Source organism: Bos taurus, chromosome 15 (genome assembly GCF_002263795.3).
Source record: "Bos taurus isolate L1 Dominette 01449 registration number 42190680 breed Hereford chromosome 15, ARS-UCD2.0, whole genome shotgun sequence".
In the NCBI taxonomy this organism is placed as follows: domain Eukaryota; kingdom Metazoa; phylum Chordata; class Mammalia; order Artiodactyla; family Bovidae; genus Bos; species Bos taurus.
The window spans coordinates 29630377-29653329 of NC_037342.1; the positions used below are offsets into that span (position 1 = coordinate 29630377).

At 49.6% G+C, this 22953-nt stretch overlaps 1 protein-coding gene across 7 annotated transcripts; it reads right to left on the reverse strand.

Annotated features, from left to right (window-relative positions):
- Positions 1–841: 841 nt before the first annotated feature.
- On the reverse strand, positions 842–22870 carry HYOU1 (hypoxia up-regulated 1). 7 transcript variants are annotated; one of them, NM_001206911.1, is given in 26 exon segments: positions 842–2331; positions 2443–2493; positions 2770–2817; positions 2910–3150; positions 3781–3865; positions 3947–4080; positions 4212–4334; positions 4457–4544; positions 4627–4799; positions 4949–5134; positions 5647–5726; positions 5864–5924; positions 6445–6583; positions 6824–7011; positions 7172–7304; positions 7397–7479; positions 7634–7768; positions 7981–8173; positions 9245–9360; positions 9607–9788; positions 10228–10304; positions 10429–10583; positions 10735–10813; positions 11003–11096; positions 11312–11409; positions 12390–12444. In NM_001206911.1, coding segments are annotated over 25 exon segments (3006 nt in total). In that variant the 5' UTR covers positions 11403–11409; positions 12390–12444; the 3' UTR covers positions 842–2260.
- Between the last annotated feature and the right edge of the window lie 83 nt (positions 22871–22953).

Here is a 22953-nt window from a genome sequence, read left to right on the forward strand (position 1 = left end):
ACCTGCTCCGGTGTGGGATGTTGATACTGGGGTTGGCTGTGCATGTATGGGGCCAGAGGGTATATGGGAACTCTGTGTACTTTCTGCTTAATTTTGCTGTGAACCTAACCGCCCTTACAAAGTCTGTTGGGGAAAAAAAAGCAGCTTCAGGCTCAAAACTTGTCTGACTTGTTCAAGTGTTATAGAAAAACACAAGCTTCATGGTCATTTCTTATTCAACTGCTTAGATACGTAAATAATTTACTACAGTGACTTTCCTTTGGTGAAACATGGCTTCATCACAACCAATGAACCACCAAATGAACTGTTCTACATATGATGAAACAGTAGCAACACGTTCCTGTGTCAGGATAACATTCAAACTTAGCTGAGCCTCTCAATACCTCTGATTCCTTGGACCTCTCAACCTCTTTGCTGCTATTTATTTGTAAAATGAGACTTACGTTAAAAATGATTATTATCTAAAAATACCTCAAATATTATCTAAAAATACCTGGTCCAAATGATGTCAGAGGAAAAATAAAACAATTTTGTTTTCATGAAGAAAAATTACATGCATGAATCTCAACTAAGTTCAAAATGTTACCGATGTTTTGGTGGTAGTATTATAGGTAATTTTGTTATTCAAGTTTTACCTTCTAAATTTGCCATAATAAACATGCATTATTTATATTCAAGGAATAAACATACTTTCTTTTGGCCATCCCATGTGGCATGTGGAACTTGCCCAACTAGACACTGAACCCGTGCCCCCTGCGCGGGAAGCACGGAATCTTAACCACTGGACTACCAGGGAAGTCCTAGAAATAAACACATTAAAAAAAAAAAATCACAGCACAAAAACTATAGAAAAGAATATTTTATTGAAACAGTTTCTCAATTAACAATGGAGCAAAGTACAATTTGACTCAAATCTGTCCAACCAGCCTCAACTGCTAGTGAAACAATTCAAACATATAGGACAGGATAGGAACCTTAGGGCACATTTCTGCCAATGTGGCAAAAAAAAAAGAGAAAAAGAAAAAAAAGACAAGAGACAGATACAACCAGGCTCCCCTATGCCCTGGGAGTGGGGGTGGCAGCCCTGGCTCCTGCTACAGATAGGACCCTGGGGGGTGGGCTGCCCGACATCCACGTGGTGGGTCAAGGGCCCCCATCACAGCAGAGCAATGCACTACACAAAGGCCAGCCTGTACCCTCTTCCTTTGCCCACAAAGCCTGCCTCCAAGACAGCGAGATGGCAGTTCTACATTCATGCCAGTCTCTCCTGCCCCCAGGGTCTTGGGACAAGGGGCTCACAGTAGAAAGCACATTTTGGTCAGCCCAGGGGGCCAGGGAGTGAGGGAAAGGCTCTGTCTGAGAGGGCAGAACAACAGGGAGAGAAGGGGGGCAGAAGTCCAAGGGCTATGGAGTACCAGGCAACTGGGAAGATGCAGATTTCAGCAGCTGCTTGCAGAATGCTGGCACCCTGCGCCAGCTACTCACACGCCTTTCCTGGCCCAGAGTCCACAGGTGGGGAGCTACAGTGCTCTCACACATCTCACTCCCTCGAGAGGCAGCTGGATTCTCTTCACTTTCTCCCTGCCTACTCTGGCCACTGGGGTTGTACGTGTGGGTGGGGGTCGATCTCGAGTGACTTAGGCAGTCCAAATGGATGGGGTCTGGCCAAGAGGCAGAGGACTGTCCAACTTGCAAGAGAAAGGCAAGGAGACCCACAGTGGGGAGGCATGAGAATGGGGATTTTTAGGGGAAAAAACCTTGGAGGAGGCAAAAGTACAGACAGGAGCTCAGAAACCAAACCTAGAAAGCAAGGTTCTGCAGACACTGGCCTGTGTGGCATAGATCTCATGGTGGAAAAGGGAGGGAAGGACAACCAGAAGAGCCTGGAGACCCTCTAACAACCCAGGACACCCTTCCCACTACCAGGCCTGTCAGCCAACCACTGATGGCCGCACTCTCACCTACCCACAGGCGAAGAATGAAGACAGAATAGTGATTTTTCCCAAACTAGGACCTGGATGGTAGGGAATCAGCAGGTGGGGTTGGGGAACAAAACGATTTCAGTTTGAACCACAGAACTATTCCAGAAGGAACCAGTAAGCCGTCCCTTCCTTCCCCTTCTCCGCACCTCCAGTCGCAGGTGAGAGAAGAGGAACTGAAGCCTCTGGGGAGGCGGGGAACCAACCCTCCCCCAGTCCTTGGTGCTTAATAAATAGAGGTGGTGAGAGAAGGGGGCAGGGACGAGTGGGGAACTGGGAGGTTATAGTTCATCATTCTTCAAAGTTCGCTTCTGTCCTGTCGGCTGTTCCAGATGTTCCTTCTGTTCAGATTCTGGGAGGAATTGGGGGAAGAGAACAGGATGGAGGAAGGTGAGACAGAGGGAACAGGCCCAGCTCAGGGAAGGCACTGCCCTCCAGCACAGCCCGCCACCTCCAACCTCACCTGCTGCGGGACCCCCTAATTCCAGAGGCTCAGAGTCTGCTGCTTCAGGTCCTGCTTTGTGGAAAGAACAGGTTAGTGTCTGCAAGGAGGAGGAAGGGGCTAACGCAGGGGTTAGCAAACTTTTCCCAACAAGAGCCAGACAGTAAATGTCAGTATTTTAGGATCTATGGGCCACACTTGGTCTATTCTGTTTTTGGAAATAACCATCTACAAGATGTAAAGGCCATTCAAAGCTCCAGGGCTGTCCAGAGAGAGGCTGTCCTGCTAGTCTGCTGACCCCTCGGGGCTAAGTGATATCCATGTTCCCCATCCGCTTCCCCAGCTCACCAGTCTCTTTCTCAGGTTCTGGGATGGGCTTCGTGTCTTCAGTCTGGCCTGGAGGGAAACCAGGAGGAAAAGGTAGTCCCCGGAGGGAAGGGAAAGCTTCCTCCTGCCCAGTGATGCCTGAACCAGTCCCCTGGCCTCACCTGGTGGAGGGATGACCTTCTCACTCTGGTCACTGGTGCTGGCATTGAGGGGAGCCTCTGCCCGGGTCCCGTTCTTGTCCCGGGGCCGGGGCCGGGGCTTGGCGAACTTGGCCTTATTGAGCAGATACTGCACCTCGCGGTCCAGGGCCGCCATCTTGGCCTCGATGTCTTTCGAGAGCAACACGGGCTTCTCTGTGGCGGGAAGCTTGGCCTGCTCGGCCACGGTTGTGTTCTTCCAGGCCTGTGGGCGAGGTCAGGACAGGCTTGGAGCCAGCAGATGCCTCTGTCCCGGATGAAACACATCCCAACCAACCTCTGGCTCTTCCCCTCAGACCTCAAATCACTGCCCGTCACTGTCAGCCCCCGAAGCAAACAGATACCTCAGGATGGCATTTGAGGCTCTCCACAAGGGAGTGCCAAACTGCCTATTTCTGGTTTCCATCCTATTTCTATGGACTAACCACAGTTGAACCTCTTATTTTTCTCCTTATTTCAACCGCTTTGGTGCTCTGGTTCAAAAAACAGCCCCCACATCCAGAACAGCTTCTGCATCTCACGACAGGTCATTCTGAGCTCCCCAAACCCTGCCCCAATTTCTGCATGCAGTTCAAGCCCCAGCTCCTCAGAGCAGCTCTCTCTGATCCTGCAGGGATGGGCTCCACTACCCCTCTAATCGACGACTCATGCCTATGACCCTGGTCTGGGACTGATCAGACGTGATCCCAAATGCAGCCATCTTTTGCCTTTCCAATGAGCTGCCAAGCCAGGAGGCAATGACTGCTGAGTCTCCATTTCTCCGCATCTCCCCTGCTGCCAAGGATGGCCCACCTTGCCAGGTAAGTCTCCAATTAAGTATTTATATGGGGATTACCCAGGTCTCATTGATGATTTTCTCTAACGTTGTCATCTCCACTTCAGTGAAGATCTGGTCCATCTCTGGGATGAGCCGGGCCCCCCTGCAGTCAGAGAGGAGACAGTCAGCCCATGAGGGACAGGGGTAGGACTGAGTGGGGAAGAAGAGCAGAGGGGCTGCTCACTTGAGGAACATGCTGGAATGATTGAGGAGATTATCCAGGGCAGACAGCCGTTCGGGCCACTTCTTGCGCTCTTCCACCCGAAAAAACAGCCCGTGGCACAGCTTCCGTAGTTCAGCCAACTTCTCCTTCAACATCTGATGGACGTGGGGGTGGGAGAAGGCAGAGGGGTTAGGGGACGACAGCCCTGCATCCTTCTTTATGACCTCACACCCCAGCTCTCTTTCCTTTCCCCATCCTGCCCACCACATCCTGGGAGCCCTCTCACCGCTGTGGTGGCCCCAAAGCCCTCATCCTCCAGCCAAGTGGACGTGGCACTGAGCTTCCCAGAGATGTCCTCACGCTGCTCCTCGGTCGACACTTCCTGGTACTCGGGCTGGTACAGCTTGTCCTGGGGAGGTGCACCAGAGCGCGAGTGTGCAGCAGGCCCTTGGGGCAAGGCTCTTGGGGCAGAACCCTCCTCCCCCACCCTGTCCCTTGTCCTGAGGCAGGCCTGTGTCCCAGCCCACCAACCTGGGTCTCAAAGATGAAGGCTTCCAAGCTGTTGGCTGCTTTCTCCCGTTCCTGCTTCTGCAGGTCCCGGAGTGTCAGGTCCTGGAGTCTGTGGCCGAGGGGCAGCACGAGTGAGGGGTGCTGCTCCATAGCCTGCGCCCACCCTCCGCACGCTTGCAGCCTTTACTCACTTCTGGGCCGAGCGGGCCAGCTGGTCCTCGGGCAAGTCAGGCAGGTCCAGGACGACCAGCTCCACTCCGATCTCCTCCACCATCCTCTGCTTCCGGGCTGGTTTCTGCTTCTTTTCTTCCTCTGGGGCGGGAGGGGCACCCTCAGACCCCGCCTCCCTCTTCTCACTTGGCTTCTGTGGTGAAGAGACGAGGGTGTGAGGGAAAGCATGACCAGCCCTCCTGTCCTCCACAGGTGGGGATGGCTCTGGGGACAGGAAGCACGGCAGGTGCCTGTCCCGTCAGCCTCGGGGTCCAGGCCGACTTCACTCTGCCGAGAGCTCACCTGGGCCTCAGGCTTGTCCCCGCCGTCTTTCTCTGCGGCCTTTTCTCCTTCAGGGGCTGCAGCCCCCTTAGCCTCAGGGGGTGGGGGCGAAGAGGTGTCCTCCGCTGGGGCCTCAGCTTCCTCCTTGAGCTCTGCTTGCTCTCCAGGCTCGTCCTTGCTCCCCTCAGCAGGCCCTTCCTCCTCCTCCTGGAAACAAACAGACACACCCTCTGAGGAGTCACCAGCAGGGCCCATGGATCAGGACTGGCTCTGCTTTGAAGGGCTCACTGCCTATGACATAGCTTGAGGGAGACAGAGGACCACTGTGTGGAAATGGGCAATGGGCGTCTGGACTGAGGCAGTCTAGCTGGACAAAGGAAAAGTGTCTGGAGGTGACGGTGAGCCTTGGGATGGCTTAGAGTCCAGAGAAGGGTTTGGTGAACCCAGCTCGGGCTAAGGGGAAAGAAAGAAAGAAAGATTCAGTCGTGTCCAACTCTTTGCGACCCCATGGACTGTAGAAACCAGGCTCCTCTGTCCATGTAATTCTTCAGGCAAGAATACTAGAGTGGGTTGCCATTCCCTTCTCCACAGGCTAAGAGGAGGCGGGGCCTATCATATCCTGAGAAGCTGGGATCAACACCCCAACCCCCAGTCTCTGCTGCTGCCGCCTGGTCCCATGTACCGTCCTCCACGCTCCCCTGGCTCCACCCTGGCCTTACCTGGACTGTGTCAGTACCATTTTCTTTAGTATCTGGTGTGCTGCCACCTCCAAACAGGCTGGAGATGGTGTTGCCAAGTTCTAGAAAGAGGAAAACCCAAAGACTTAAAGAGCGCCACAGAAGTGACTCCACCCCCAACCCTAAGGGGAAGGCCTGCCCACCTCCCTGGAAGGCACACAAGGACACTCTCTCACACACGTGCACACACTCATCTTACTGGTCAGAGTAGATTCCTCTTCTGGGCTGTCCTCCACCAGCGTCTCAAACACAGACTCCACCTGACAACATGGATCCGAGGTGAAGACAAGCACATGCTAACCCACCTTTTCTCCACAAACATCCTGCCTGGCGGGTCACTGTTTAGGCACAATCATGTGACTTCCAGCTGTGCTAGCCTGTCTTCTCCCCTGCCTCCTCCAAGGGCTTCTGGATGGAGTCTCCTCCACCCCTGGTTGATTACAAGCCCTTTGAGAGGGGACTGGAGCTTCCCCCTCCTCACCCTCACACTCCTCCACTCAACAGAATGGGCCATGGTTGTCCACAGTATGTTCTAAAAGATACAAATCCCATGAACTGTTGTTAATAAGCAGGTTTCTCAGCCATCCTAGACCCTGAAAATTACGTCAGTGAGCATTCACAGGCTCTGAGATGGCCCACACCAGATCCCTTGTTTAGCTCAAGATTTATCCAACTCCCAGACCCACTTTATTGACCATGTTTGAACACTACAAGGAACCGCTGTGGAAGAGGCTGGTGGTGCCTGGGCCCCGCCTGGCACAGGGGGGCTCCTGCTCTCACCCTGTCCAGGCTGAGCACACCACTCTCGTCCAGGTTGAAGTGAGCCTTGATGCCCTTGGACTCATAGTCGGGATACTTCTTGAAGCTCTCTCCCACACCTTTTAGCTTCACTGTGGTCAGATTCTGGGAGCCAAATACCCTGGGTGGGGAGGAGAAACCCATTCAGGGGAGCCTGCAAGCCTGCCTCCAAGCTCTAGTCTACACAGCCTCTGGGTATGAGACATGGGGCCCTCCCCGAGGACACCCTCAAGATGGAAGCACCTCCCAGAGGAGAAGCTCAGCCCAAACCCAAGCCCAAGCTCACAGGCTGCTTCCCCTGTGTCACCCGCAGACCCCATCCCTCCCTCCCTGGAGTCCCCATCTGGCCCCACCCCCTCACCGAAGATCCTCAGGCCCCAGGAAGCCCAGGTCACCATAGTTGATGTGGAAGTTGAAGTCATGGCTGTAGCGATTAAAGGTGATGACTTTGCGTTGAGGGTAGGGTCCCATGCGGGAGAAGAGGACGCGCTTATTGTGCTTCAGGCTGCGGACCCCAGTCTCCTCCTCCACCTCCCTCGTGAACTCCACCTACATGGCAGGAGAAGGGAGGCCCGGTGGAGAAGCACAGCAGGGTCTGGGGTGGGGAATGCCGATGGCAGGAAGACAGAGGGATAGGCTTGAGCAGACAGTGGAGATGACCCTGGGAGAGGTATGGGGAGCCTTCCACCCAGCACACAGGCTTACTCACCAGGATGGGGTAGATCACTGCATCCCGGACAACGAAAGGCTTCACCTTGAAGGCTTTGCTGAGCGCGGCCGCCTGGTACACAGCCCCCATAGCGGCAGCTTCGTCGGCATTGATGTTCTTCCCCAGCTCCTCCCTGTGAACATCCCAAGGCTCAGGACCATCCATCTGCAGCCTGGCCTGGCCCCCCTCCCCTCAGCCCTCCTGCTGCTCAGGCCCCACACTCACTTGCCCACAGCCTTCAGCAGCACCTCCTGCACTTTGGGGACACGGGTGGCCCCGCCCACCAGGATCACCTGCTCAATCTCATCCTGTAGGGGGAGAAAGCGGGGGATGGGTCGGCTCTGAGGTCACCCTCCTCCTCAGCACAGACTCTTCTCTGACTTCTTCCCTCCTCCCTGCCACCTCTTCACTTTCCATCCCGTCTGCCTCTCCGCCACACCCACCCCGATGACCCTGCCTCACCAGTTTCATCTCTGCACTCTGCAGCGCCTGCTGCACGGGCCCAGGGACCCGCTCAAACAAGTCTGCACACAACTCTTCAAACTCCGCTCGAGTCACCTTTGCCTTGAAATCCACATCGTCCATCAGGCCCTCGATCTGGGAAAGGAACAGGAAGGTCAGAGCACTCACCCAGGTCCTGCTCTCTGGGTTGGTGGGTCAGATACCAAGGGGACAGGATACTGGGAGGCAGGCAGGAAGCATGGGAACAAGTGATGGGCCACCCCGAAATCGAGCTCAGGGTGGTGGGGTCCTCCATCCTCTGGTGGGGGGCGGGAAATCTTTGCCCTCAAGCAGCCACGTGTGAGCACCTGGGCCATGTGATCAGCATTGGCGCTCAGAACGGTCTTCAGTCGATTGGCCTCACGCAGCAGCTTGGCCATGGCACGAGGGTTCTCTCGCACGTCCTTTGCTCTCTGACCCTTGCGCTGCTCATTGAAAAGCCTGGCCAGGTGCTCACGCAGGCGGAGCTCCATCTCCAGGCCCCCCAGGGTACGGTCAAACCTGTGCAGGAAAGGGAAGAGGGACAAGTGTGAGGAACACACGGGGTCCCTTCATCCACACAGGAACCTGGCTCTCACCCACACGGCTAACACCTCTCAGCCATAGTCCATCTGGCCATTTATTCAACTGTAACTACTATGCATCAAATTATGTATTTATCTCTGGAAATACAATTGTAAGAAGGAAAAAAAAAAGACAGGGTCCCTGCTATCAAACAGTTTATAATCGAGCAATTAACCACACTGTGAAATTTTAGCAATCCTCTGTGTTATAACAGAGAGACAGATAATGCCACTAGAACATAGATAAGTGAAATTTCAGCTATTTAGAGATGTCTGGGAAAGTTCTGTGGAGAAGTGATGCTGGAGCTGAAACTTGAAGATGAGCTGGAGTTAATGAGGTGAAGAAGAGAGGAAAGAACATTCTAGGCAAAGGGTGAGGTGTGAGAGAACAAGAGTGTATAAGTTCAATGGAGGGCAAAGATGGCTGGAGTTCAGGGTCAGAGCCAAGCTGGAGTTGTCATACAGGTGGCTTTATAAGCCAAGACAAAGGTGTGGAGCCACTGAAGGGTTTCTAAAGAAATGACATACAGACAGGTTTGAAAAGAACCCTCTAGCTGAATGTGGAGAAAGAACTGGAGGGAGGCCACACTGGCAGCAGTGAGATATGCTATTCTGCAGGTGAGAGGTGACAGCAGTTCAGACTAATACGGAAGCCGTAAAGGTGGACAGAAAAGAATGGGTTCATGAAATAACATAACATCAGCAACAAGGAAAGCAAAGATGCCAAGAACAAAGAAATAGTTGAAGCTAACACTCCTCATAGGGCCTATGGCCTTATGGATTTCCTCAGAAGCAGCTTGGGACATTCATTGCCCTCAACCTTCCCAAACTGTCTCCCCGCATCTCCATCTACCTCGTGCTCTTTGGGAGAGGTATCCTACAAAGACTGATGCTTTAGCCAGGAGAGTATTCCTGCAGGGAGCAGGAAAGAGAGGCAGCTGACCCTCCAAGAAGAAACCCGGACCCAACGGCAGCTCAGCAAGCAGCCCTCCTCGCAGCACCCACTTACCCCACACCCCGGATCTGCAGCTGCGGCTGGATCCCCGCATCCTTAGTCTTCACTGTCTGGTAGGTCACGATGGTGCACACAGTGCTGCCTGAGCCCATGTCATAGAACATGATATTCTGCAGAGACATCGAGGCCACTGTCACAGGAACCTAACACAACTCCAGGGTGCCTGCCTGCCTGCCTCCAAAGGGCTGCACCGACTCGAATGAAAGCCAAACAGCTCAGCAAAAGGAGCTGAGAGGGGGCTGTTGCCGCATTTGTCAAGAGCCAGCATGCAAATAAGATGCAAAACAAGCCAAGTGACTTCCATCATCAGACTCAGCCACCCTGCCAGGCCGGTCGGCAGCTCCCCCCCGGCTCACCTGGGCAGTGCTGTTGATATCTTTCCTGCGGAAGACACCGTAGCTGAGGGCTGTGGCGGTGTTGTCATTGATGAGCTGCAGCACCTTGAGGCCAGCCATTCGCGCAGCCTGCAGCACAGCTCGGCGCTCAGCCTGGTTGAAGAAGGCTGGCACAGTGATCACTGCATCCTTGATGGGCTGCTCTACAGAGGAAAACAGAACAGGGTTCCCACCAGCTCCACACCTTAGATGGGGGTTTCTCAGTTTCAGCACAGCTGACATTCTGGGCTAGATAGTACTTTTTTTTTTTCTTGGCCATGCCACATGGCACATGGGATCTTCATTCCCCAACCAGGGATTGAATCTGTGCGCCTGCAGTGGAAGCTCAGGGTCTTAACCACTAAACCACCAGGAAAGTCCCTGGGCCAGATAATTCTTTGTTTTGGGCGGCAGAGGTATGCAGTCTAGGACGTCTGGCAGCACCCGTGGCTTCTACTCAGTAGATGGCAGTGGCTGCAGCTCCCCAGTTGTGACAACCAAAAATGTCATCAGATGTTACTAAATGTTCCTGGGGACTCAGACCTGCCTTCATTTGAGTCTCCAGGGAAGGTGGCTTCCACTGGCCCCACCTTGGCCACCCACCTGCAAAATCTTCAGCCAGAGACCGGGAGTAGTTGAGAAGCATGCTGAGGACCTCCTCTGGCGAGAACTGCAGCTGCCTGGGGGAGGGGAGATGGTTAGCGGCGAGGAAAGCCCGGCATCCACACAAGGACAGTGGTGAACACATGTTGACGGGGATCCCACCAGGCCCCGTGAGCCCACCTTCCCCAGCAGGGCACTCACGGGCTGATTTGGAAGTACACAGTCTGCCTCTGCGGGTCGAAGCCCAGCTCATGCTCGGGGAAACGAGCTTTGTAAAGGGCTACATGGGGGTTATTCTCCTGCTTCCCCAGGAGGTGCTGGAAGTAACGCAGCGTTGCCTTTGGGTTCTTGATGGCCTGAGAAGAGGTAAAGAAAGAGCAGAATGTTAAGACTCCCAAACCTGCCTTCACCTACCTACCTTGGAGATCGATCAGGGAGCAGACTCTGGAGTCTGCCATCGCCTCTCCTCTGCCCACTGCTTTGGGAAGGGGTGGGCTGTGAGCTCACCATGCTGGCTGCACTGTCGCCAAAGAATCGTTCATTTTCTTTCAGGGTCACAGTCACTGGGGTTTTCCTCCGGGACTCCCTGAGGAAAAGACACACTGGGGCCATGTGCCTATGGCACGGCGTGTTCTCAGGAGCCTTAACACCCCCACGTACATACAACACCCCACAATCATGCAGACACAAAGTGTGTTGAGGCCACTACCAAGAACACACTTGGGCCTGGGGTGCGGACCCTCTTTTCCCCACCCGACCCTGGGGCCGCCCTCACTTGTTCAAGACAATCTCCATGGGTACTCCAGGTTTGACGATGGCCACCTTCATAGACTCGCTGCCCAGGTCCACAGACATCACTGCCAGTGTGTCTGAAGGGGAAACAGATCTGTCAATTAGCCCCTCTTTCCCCACCTTCTACCGCTTTCCATGGAGAAGGTAAGACAGCAGCAGACAAAACAAAAACGTCTGGGTCTGGCAACCTAAGAGCGGAAAGGTTTCCCATTCACCAGTCTCATTACCCCTGCCCGCCACATATCATCCATCATTCACTCATTTCTTTTGACGCCTCTGCTGGGGTACATACCACTCAGTGCCAACAGGTCTGCCAAGAGCACAGTCATCAAGGCCCAACAGGCTAGCCTCCTCGGCCTCTGCCTTCTGACTGTGGCTGCCATTGTGTCCCTAGGAGAGGAGAAAAACAACACTTGTAACTGGATGCCCTGAGTGAAGGAGGCAGAACCTCATCCAGAACACAGAAGCTTTAAAATTCATACCTACTCCATCCTCATCCACGGCAGGACAGGGTACATCCCCCCCCTTCCCTTCTAATGAGAACCAAGCACTCTCACCATCTTCAGAAGTGACCACGGGAAGGCCCAGGTGAACCACCGGGGATCCAAGCCTTTGGCCACCACATCCCGAAACAGTGATGGTAACAGGCCAGGAGGAAGGAGACCAAGGCCTTCCGCCCACTGTACAGGCAGCTCGACGGGCGCACCCCAGCACTGTCCCTGCTGTCACACACCTGGGGTGCCACCAGGGATCCCCGCTCAGGACTAGACTACCTCCCTACACCTGGAGCTCCCCCACTGGCGGGGAAAGCCTGGCCGGGCCTGAACGGGAACCGAGAGAGGGTGACGCTGGAGGAGGCAGGGATGGAAGAAGGGCACGTCTCGTCCTCAGCATCCCTTCGGGTTGTCCCGCCCGCTCCCCTTCTCCATCCCATCCCGGCCCCGCTTTCTACACAGAGCCACTGTGCCTGGAACGATAAGGTTCCGCGCCGAGAAGGCAGCCAGTATTCCGAATTCACCTAAGCCTTACCGGCCAAAGGCGGCGGCTCCTACTCCCGGAAACGGGTCCCAGCCCACCTCTAAGGCATGAGAGCACCCCAGGGACCGAGCTGCGGGGCCAAGCGTACCGGCGTCCGCGCGGCCCTCACTCCCGCTACTGACCCGCCCCCGGAGCTAGCACGTTGCCTCCTCTTAGGGGTGGCCGGTTCCCATCGCCATCCCCACCCCTGCTACCTCTTGCCTCCGCTCCCGTGGCCCCAGCTCTGGGACAAACGCAGCTCCGAACAAACCCACGAGGCCAGCAGCGCGCCCCCCAAATCCGCGCCCTCCACAACTCCCCTCTGCTTGCAAACTGTTACATTAGCCACCAACCTCTCCGCGGCGTCTCGCGCACCAGCCGGCCCCGGACGCGGCGTGCGCTCATTGGAGCCTCCGCTGCCCGGCCCTGCGCCGCGGGCCTGGCCCCGCCCCCCACCGCCGCGGCGCGCGTCCCCATTGGGCCACGTTCTAAGCCCACCCCCTCCTCCGTCTCCGGCCGCCGCCGCGAAGGCAAAGGAGAGGCCAGTCCATCAGTTGGAGGAAAACCGCCGATGCCCGCCTCCGATTGGTCCACGTCACGCGCGGCCCAGCGTCCATCCCGGTGCGCTCACGGGACCTTTCCGGCCGCGGCGCTGAAGGTCTGATTCGGTGCCTGGAGCGAGTCGGCAAACGGGCGGCCCAGCACTCGGGCCTCTTCTGGTCATCTGGGATCCCCGTCCGAGGAGCAGGCATCCTTGCATCCCCGAGGCAGCCACGCGGAAGAGGTGCTAGCTTGCTGGTCGGTATTGAACTGCCCTAGGCTTTGGCTGGAAATCAGAGAATGACTTCTTAGTCCACCTCAACCCCCGCTTTCTTTCTTTGCGGAAACTAAAGCCACCAAGAGAGATGTTCGCTGATGAGTCGGAGATAACGCTTGTATTAGTGGCAGAAGTTGGCCTGGACTCTTTACTCCAGTTTGAGAAAGAACATGCCGAACTGCAAATCCCTGACACAAAAGTCGCTTTTGTGAGGCTCTAATTGGTTAAGCACAGATGCACCACCTCCTGTTTCTCTTCCATTATGCCTGTTTACTTTCTGAATTAAAGCACCTCGGAAAGGTTTCTGGTGCTCTTAACTCCCCTCTCTGTACTTCACAAGCCCATAGAAATCTGCATGGTCGTGAGAGCACACTTTCTTTTTCCAGTTTTACTGACATCAGCGCACTTTTCTTAAATATGGTATCACTGCTTCCTCTCATGAAATCGTTGCCTAGCCTCCCTTTACAGAAGGTTCTTGTGAAGGCCCTGGCTATGATAGCCCAGGAAATCTTATCTGGTCCTTTCCCTACAGTTTTTTATAATGCTTAGGGCTGTTACAGAATCCAAGCTTTGTCTACTAGCCAATAGTTGGACGACAAACTGATTCAGGCAAACACTAGGCTTTATTCGGAAAACCTGGCTACCAAGAAGATGGCAGGCTTGCACCCTAGAGTACCATCTGATTGGGGTCTGAATGTCAGTTTCTTTTATAGAACAGAGAGGAGGAGGTGGTGTGGAAGTAAAGTAAAAAGGCCATAAATCCTGCAAAATAGGCATCAGGGAAGGGATGTGTTAATTTTTTCTTTCCTGTAACCATTCACAGGTGGGCAGGGTCAGATGTATCAGTAGGAACTGAATAAAGGCACTTTAACATTCAGGCAGGGGGGCAGGTTCCCCTAGCCAGGTCATTATATATTTGTACAGTTGTAGACAGCATCCTTTTAGTGACTAAGTGACGAAACGCAAAGGTTAAAGTAAACAGATCCAGCTGGGTTCAGATTTGAGTCTGGTGTCTATGCTTAGAAGATCAACCTACTGGCAGTATCAAGGAGAGGTCTGTTTTCCTTCCTTTTAAGAATAGTTCAGTCTTCAGGTAGTAGAGAAATTGGTAGAAATAGAAATTCGCTTGAAACTAACACAGTTTAATTACACAAATAATATACAAATGTAATCTTGTAAAAAGTTCTAATATGCCAGATAAAGTTAAATCTCTTTGATAATATCCACAATCTCTAGAGTTATCTGCTGTTATTAGATGTGTAACATTCTAGGCCTTTTCCTCTATTTACATACATGTATGCATCTTGAAACATGTAGCTGCTGTCTTTTTTAAATGGTAAAATGTTATACAATTAGCTTGTTTGCAACTTGCTTTTTTTTTCCTTGGGTTAAAATAAATCATGGTGTATTTTCCATACCAGCGTACAGATTCACCTTGTTTACTGCTATTGAACATTCCATAGCATGGGAGTTGTTTAATCATACTGATGAACATAGAAGTTGTCATTTCAATGCCACAGAGAAAGATTTTGCTTATTTTCTAAGCCCATTGTGGTGCGCAGGCTTAGTTGCCCAGTGGCACGTGGGATTTAGTTCCCCAACCAGGGACTGAACCTGTGTCCCCTGCACTGGAAGGCAGATTCCTAACCACTGGGCCACCAGCAAAGTCCCCAAGATTTTGTTTCTCAATAACTGACTCTACTTTTGACCACCTATTCAGTGGGGTGAAAGTGAAGTCGCTCAGTTGTGTCTGACTCTTTGTGACCCCATGGACTGCAGCCTACCAGGCTCCTCCGTCCATGGGATTTTCCAGGCAACAGTACTGGAATGGGCTGCCATTTCCTTCTCCAATTCAGTAGGGTAGATTCTTTCAAACAGAATATGCACTTTAACATTTATTGGCCCTGTGCTGCATGCAAGCATTGTGCTAGGTGTTGGGATTCCAGAGATGGGGATGACCTTTCCTTCAAAGGTCAATCTGTTGGGAAACAAGTATGTTCACAGTTTTGCACACTTGTTAAAAACCTATTGAATGATTTTCAGTTCAGTTGCTCAGTCGTGTCCAACTCTTTGCAATCCCATGGACTGCAGCACGCCAGGCTTCTCTGTCCATCACCAATTCCCGGAGCTTGCTCAAACTCATGTCCATTGAGTCAGTGATGCCATCCATCTCATCCTCTGTTGTCCCCTTCTCCTGTCTTCAAAGTTTCCCAGCATCAGGGTCTTTTCCAATGAGTCAGTTCTTCGCATCATGTGGCCAAAGTGTTGGAGCTTCAGCTGGAGCATCAGTCTTTCCAGTGAATATTCAGAACAAACTTCCCATAGGATTGACTGGTTGGATCTCTTTGCAGTCCAAGGGACTCTCAAGAGTCTTCTCCAACACCACAGTTCAAAAGCATTAATTCTTCAGCGGTCAGCTTTCTTTTATAGTCCAACTCTCATATCTATCAGAAGAACCGTAGCTTTGACTAGATGGACCTTTGTTGGCAGAGTAATGTCTCTGTTTTTTAATATGCTATCTAGGTTGGTCCTAACTTTTCTTCCAAGGAGCAAGCATCTTTTAATTTCATGGCTGCAGTCACCATCTGCAGTGATTTTGGAGCCCCCCAAAATAAAGTCTTATCACTGTTTCCCCATCTATTTGCCATGAAGTAATGAGACCCGATGCCATGATCTTAAGTTTTTTGAATGCTGAGTTTTAAGCCAGTTTTTTCACCCTCATAAAGAGGCTCTTTAGTTCTTTGCTTTCTGCCATAAGGGTGGTGTCATCTGCATATCTGAGTTTATTGATATCTCTCTGGGTGGGCTTCCCTTGTAGCTCAGCTGGTAAAGAATCGACCTACAATGCAGGAGACCTAGGTTCGATCCCTGGGTTGGGAAGATACCCTGGAGAAGGGAAAAGCTGCCCACTTCAGTATTCTAGCCTGGAGAATTCCATGGACTATGTAGATCATGGGGTTGCAAAGAGTCCGACATGACTGAGCAACTTTCACTTTACTTCTTTCTCCCAACAACCTTGATTCCATCTTGTGCTTCATCCAGCCCAGCATTTCGCATGATGTGCTCTGCATATAAGTTAAACAAGCAAAGTGACAATATACAGCCTTGACGTACTCCTTTCCCAATTTGGAACCAATCCATTGTTCCATATCTGGTTCTAACTGTTGCTTCTTAACCTGCATACAGATTTCTCAGAAGGCAGGTAAGGTGGTCTGGTATTCCCATCTGTTTAAGAATTTTCCACAGACTTTTGTGATCACTGGATGGCTTTACTGGGAGAGTAAGAAAGTCTGCCCTGCTCCTTATGTGAGCTCCCACTCCCAGAATATCCTTGGTGGGAGCACAGTCTGCAGCAGCTGTGCTTCTCAACCTGGGTGTCTGTCCGCCCCCCCGGGAGGGGCAGCAGGTGCAATTGCTCTGGGGAGTCACCTGTTTTGTTCTCTGACCAGATTGAAGTTTCACAAGAGCAAGGTGTAAAACAGTAGGAAAATTTTAATGTAGAACATCTGACTTAGATGAAACAGGACAGCTGCTTCCCTGGTGGCTCAGACCATAAAGCATCCACCTGCAATGCAGGAGACCTAGGTTCGATCCCTGAGTTGGGAAGATCCCCTGGAGGAGGGCATGGCAACCCACTCCAGTATTCTTGCCTGGAGAATCCCCATGGACAGAGGAGCCTGGCGGGCTACAATCCATGGGGTCGCAAAGAGTCGGGTACGACTGACTGATTAAGCACAGCACAGCACAAGACAGCTGAATCTACTAGTTCTGCTCCAGAACAACCTGTAATAACGTTTGAGGACTACCTCCCCTCCCCTACACTATGCAGAAGCCCAAGGGAGAAAGTTGCCATCTCACAGAACATGAGTAAAATGAACACCTAAGTCAGAGCACATGCATACATTATAAACCATGCATACATTATATAACCATGTCACGGGCCGAGGCCAATGTCAATTACGGTGAACATCCTGGTCCAGAATTTAAAATGTGTTGTCACCCAGTTACCCCATTCTTAGGTATATATCTATTTGAACATATTCATGAGGAGACTTTGTTCACTGAGACTTTGTAATAGCTTAATTCAAAATGCACTAAAATGGAATACTGCTCCAATGCCCAGCAATAACTGTATAGATAGGGAATTCCCTGGCAGTCCAGTGGTTAGGCCTTGGTGCTGTCACTGGTGGGGCCACAAGTTCGATCCCTTGGGGGAACTAAGATCCTGAGTGCCATGTGAAGTTGTTAAAAAAAAAAAAGTTGGATCAAATAAATAGTGGTAGATTCACACAATGGAATTCTATAGAGCAACTGGTCTCTTACATTCAACTGCTTAAATAAATCCCACACAGTATTCAGTGAAAGCAGACAGAAACCAGAGAGCACACAGTTTATGACTTCACTTGGATAAAGTTTAAAAACAGGCAAAATTAAATTCTAGTCATAGAAGTTGGGATGGTACTTACCCTTTCACAGTAAGGAGAGGGCATAAGGCTGGCTTTGGGGATGGTAGTTGCAATGGCTTTGTGAAAATTGAGTGGATTGTAGTATGTACATTTAATCTGTTTGCATGTTACACTTCAATAATAATTTCAGAAATTATTTTGTATGTGTCACACAAAAGACTAGATGGTTTATTTACTGTAACTTTAGGCAGGAGAAGCACCAGGGTAAGTTTTTTTTCCTACTTTTATAGCAATATTTTTAGAACTACAGAAGAAGTGTCTGTTGTGTAGCTCTCCTAGCCCTCAGTTTCAACATCTTTCAAAGAGGCATGCAGGTACATGCCTCACAGGTCATATCAAAAAGTGCCTGTGGGGCTCCTGGGTACAAGGGCTTTGTGTCCCCATTTCTTTGATTGTAGGAAACAGCCTTCATTCAGCCTCCATCACTTCCCCTGAGTTCCAGTAGGCAGATTCAAGCAGTTGTTAACTAGGGAAGGGATGGGATGTGAGACCAGGGAGAAACAAACAAGTCAAGAGCAGTCTTGGGGCAAGGTCCTGTTTCCCCATCAATGGATACACACAACAATATCTTTGAGTTATTTTTGCAGATACTGAAACCCCTTCCAGGTGACAGAAGTTGACATGGTTAATGATGGTATACTGCCCACAAGCTTGTAGACCTCAGATTAGTTGACCTGAAGGTTAATTATGCTAATTTCTCTTTGCATCACCATGAACCCATCAGAAGAATGTCAACAAGCTGATCACGCCCTCTTTGAACAATTACTATAAAACTCACTGTCCAAGTGGAGACATACAACTTTGAGGGTATTAGCCCACTGTGGCCCCCTTTGCTTGGCAAACTAATAAAGCTATCCTTTTCCACTTCACTCAAACTCTGAGATTTGATTCAGCACCTGTGTACAGAGAAGCTGAACTTTCGGCATCACAGGGTTGGTGTCAAAATTAAAGAAGGGGGTAAAGTGCTTCACACAGTGCTAGGGAATCCTAAGCACTACATATACATTAGTTAGCTTTTTTTCTTTTCAGTCTAGAGAAATAAAACTAAAAGATATGCAGTATTGCAGTGCTAAAAGCTTGGTTAAGTGCTTTACCAAATTCATGACGAAGGTTCCTCTTGCAGGCCAGATTTTCACAATCAATAATCAGCTAATTGCTCCTTTCTCCTGTTTTATGGTTGCCTTAAAGCCCTGTGCTCTCTTATACTGTAAGACCTCTGAGTTTTATTAGGTTGACCTTTTTGTTCCTAAAGTGGAAACTGCTGCTAGCCTTTATAGGGGCTAAGAGGAAAAAAAACAGACTTTACAGTAGTTAAGAAAATAGTTTCTACCCAGAGAGCCAGATGTGGGGGCGGGGTGGGGGGGGAATGATAGAAAATAAAAATTTGCAGCTGAAACAATAAGTTTTCCTATTTTGCTGTAGAGGATATGACTGTTGTACATGATAGGCAGCAGTTTGCTGAAGGGCAAAAGAGAGGGCATTGCTAGGTAATTCTTGATTCTGAGTCATGATCTCTTTAATTTCAAGCTAAAGACTCAAGTTGCTTCTTTACCTTTAGTCCCTTCAGAACTCCAGTTCTCAGAGTTTTTCAGAACTGGAAGTGACTTTGTACACACAATCACTTTCTGTGTAGTCTGCCTTCTTACATCCTCACTACACTGAAGTGCCTGGATTCAGACAAGCATACCTAAAAGACAAATCCTGGTGTATGTTCTGACAAGTGTAGCCTAGCTTCACACCCCCACCAAGTTATTTAATTAAGGGTTAGGGAACTGAAGAATTTATTTCCAAAAGACTTTGATGTTTTTGCTCAGGGAGAATCACCTGAACCTCTTTGAGACTCTGTTTCTCATCAGAGATAATGATACTCCTGCAGGTGGTTGCTACAAAGAGTCAATGAAGAGTGAAAGCACCTCATTAGGTATAATTCACTACATGAAATTGAGGGCTGGTATCTGGAAAAGATGAAAACTCTAATTTGAAAAGACACATGTACCCCAATATTCATAGCAGTACAATTCACAATAGCAAGACATGGAAGCAACCTAAATGTCCATTGACAGATGAATGGATAAAGATGTGGTATAAAAATGTGATATATATATTAATATATCACATTAATTAATTAATATTAATATATATTAATAATATAAATTAATAAATTAATAAAAAGAATGAAATAATGCCCTTTGCAGAAACATGGATGGATGTAGAGATTATCATGATAAATGAAGTAAGTTAAAGATAAGTATATGACGTCACATATGTGAAATCTCAAAAAGTACAAACAAATGAACTTATTTAGAAAGCAGGAATAGACTACAGACATAGAAAACAAACTTATGGTTCAGATCAGAGATCAGATCAGTCGCTCAGTCGTGTCCGACTCTTTGCGACTCCATGAATTGCAGCACGCCAGGCCTCCCTGTCCATCACCAACTCCCGGAGTTCACTGAGACTCAGGTCCATCGAGTCAGTGATGCCATCCAGCCATCTCATCCTCTGCCGTCCCCTTCTCCTCCTGCCCCCAATCCCTCCCAGCATCAGAGTCTTTTCCAATGAGTCAACTCTTCGCACGAGGTGGCCAAAGTACTGGAGTTTCAGCTTCAGCACCATTCCTTCCAAAGAAATCCCAGGGCTGACGTCCTTCAGAATGGACTGGTTGGATCTCCTTGCAGTCCAAGGGACTCTCAAGAGTCTTCTCCAACACCACAGTTCAAAAACATCAATTCTTCAGTGCTCAGCCTTCTTCACAGTCCAACTCTCATATCCATACATGACCACAGGAAAAACTATAGGCTTGACTAGACGAACCTTTGTTGGCAAAGTAATGTCTCTGCTTTTGAATATGCTATCTAGGTTGGTCATAACTTTCCTTCCGAGGAGTAAGCGTCTTTTAATTTCATGGCTGCAGTCACCATCTGTAGTGATTTTGGAGCCCAGAAAAATAAAGTCTGACACTGCTTTCACTGCTTCCCCATCTATTTCCCATGAAGTGGTGGGACTGGATGCCATGATCTTCATTTTCTGAATGTTGAGCTTTAAGCCAACTTTTTCACTCTCCACTTTCACTTTCATCAAGAGGCTTTTGAGTTCCTCTTCACTTTCCGCCATAAGGGTGGTGTCATCTGCATATCTGAGGTTATTGATATTTCTCCAGGCAATCTTGATTCCAGCTTGTGCTTCTTCCAGTCCAGCGTTTCTCATGATGTACTCTGCATATAAGTTAAATAAACAGGGTGACAATATACAGCCTTGACGAACTCCTTTTCCTATTTGGAACCAGTCTGTTGTTCCATGTTCAGTTCTAACTGTTGCTTCCTGACCTGCATACAGATTTCTCAAGAGGCAGATCAGGTGGTCTGGTATTCCCATCTCTTTCAGAATTTTCCACAGTTTATTGTGATCCACACAGTCAAAGGCTTTGGCATAGTCAATAAAGCAGAAATAGATGTTTTTCTGGAACTCTCTTGCTTTTTCTATGATACAGTGGATGTTGGCAATTTGATCTCTGGTTCCTCTGCCTTTTCTAAAACCAGCTTGAACATCAGGAAGTTCACGGTTCACGTATTGCTGAAGCCTGGCTTGGAGAATTTTGAGCATTACTTTACTAGCGTGTGAGATGAATGCAATTGTGCGGTAGTTTGAGCATTCTTTGGCATTGCCTTTCTTTGGGATTGTACCAAACAGCAAAGGAAGGGAGGGATAAATTGGGAATTTGGAGTTAACAGATACACACTACTATATAAAATAGATAAACAGCAAGAACCTACTGTATAGCACAGGGAACTATACTCAATACCTTGTAATAACCTATAATGGAAAATAATTTGAAAAAGAATATTTATATGTGTGTGTATGTGTGTGTATATATATATATATGTATATATATGTGTGACTGAATCACCTTGATGTACACCTGAAACAATGTAAGTCAACTTACTTCAATGTATTTATTTATTTTTAAATGAACTTACTTCAATTTAAGAAAAAAGAAATTAAAAGCTCATTACTGTCAGGCCTTTTTATGTCTGTTTCCTATCATGGTGGTCAAGCTCCCTGAAGAGCAGGCACCATGTCTATTTCATGTATATATGCTGGGCATTTAGTACAATTTTAGGAATACTAAAGACATATTTGTCAAAAAGAGGGAAGGAAGGAAGGCAGCAAGTCTGAAGAGGTGCATGGGTCCTCTGGAGGGCCTGTCTCTGCTTATGTACCCTCACCAACAGAAGATCCAGTGGCTTCAACATCAGAGCCTCTACCACTGGACAGTAGGGGGAGCAAACGCATCAACAACAAAGATGTCATTCTGCTGCTCACATCTCTCTTTGCGTTCACTTTGCTTCCTTTAACAAGTATTATCCATAGCCTTAATAACTCATAGGTGAAATCGGACATAGGACATAACTCAAAGGTGAAATCGGGTCCCATCTAGACCCTATTTGTGCTTCTGCTCAGAGACTGAGATTCAAAATGGTACTAATACCTGCGTGACAAAGAAGAAAGAAATCTGGGCTATAAATCAGGAAATCTGTGTGCCCTACCCTCATTTATTTCTTTAGACAAATAGACATAACTTTTTCCATCAACTAGATCAAGGAGAGGGTAAGAGGAAAAGCATCTGCATCCATTGCTTCAATCCACTTGGAGCATCTACTAGGCTGTTAGACCTGGTTCTTGGTAAGCAACACACAGGCCCTGCTTGCTGAGAATCCGGGGAGGGAATAAAGCCTAACATGTTCTGAAAATAGGCTGTGGGGGACAGGAATGCAAAAATAAACTCCACAAATACTAATCATATGGCCACTTTTTCATATTGCATACTGTCTCAAATGACTGTGTCACTCCCATTTGTAGCTTCTAGTGGCGCAAAAACAGTAAGTACACTTGCAGTTTTCCACACAGACAGCTGGTTTAGCCCAAGTTGGGACCCGTAGGTACCATGAAGTGTCTTTGACCCTTGTCACCTGTAATATCACACAGCGGTCAGTGCCACGACTTCAAGGTTCTTTGCTATACTCTGCTTACACCCTGTCATTATGGCAAGGAGAGAAAGGCCAGGTTCTTGGAATTTGTGCCCCAGAAGTATTTCCCAGCCTCCTTAAGAGACATGTTTTAGGTGCCCAATAAACGCCATGCCTCTGACAGAGGGACACAAAAACACACTGACTATAGTTACAATCTGTACCTGGTGGCAGACACAAACCTCTAATGTTACTTCTCCTTTCCTACAGCCGAAAAACCAGTTTCATATACACCCACTCACTTAGGCCTCAAAACAGTCCTGTGATGCAGAAGGTAATTCACCTAGCTAGGCACAGCGGGTTACAATTCACAAACCGCGTGTCATCCCTCATCTTGATCCCCCACTGCCAGCCAATTTAATTAAAGAGGAAACTGATGCCCAGAGAGGTGAAGGTCTAGCTCTTAAGAAGCATTTCACTCAAGGCACTTACAGAGCCGGCAAAACCGAAAACTGCGGAGTGAGCTGCGGGTGGTGAACCCTGCCTCAAGCGGCCGCGCCTACTGTCCAAGCAGCGGGAAACCGTCACTTCGAGAGGAGAGCGCAGGTGCACCAGACTCCAGGACGTCAACGGGTCATGTGATACGCCGGCTCCTGTCATGTGACCT

What these genes read in the sequence shown, in the direction of transcription:
- HYOU1 (XM_005215907.5), bottom strand. Translation starts at nt 11,402, where the DNA reads ATGGCAGCCACAGTCAGAAGGCAGAGGCCGAGGAGGCTAGCCTGTTGG. An exon ending in ATGGAGATTGTCTTGAACAA is followed by an intron (nt 10,814 to 11,002) that starts GTGAGGGCGGCC and finishes TCTTTTCCTCAG; the next exon opens with GGAGTCCCGGAGGAAAACCC. An exon ending in AAATCATCAATGAGACCTGG is followed by an intron (nt 3,151 to 3,780) that starts GTAATCCCCATA and finishes CCTCGCCCACAG; the next exon opens with GCCTGGAAGAACACAACCGT.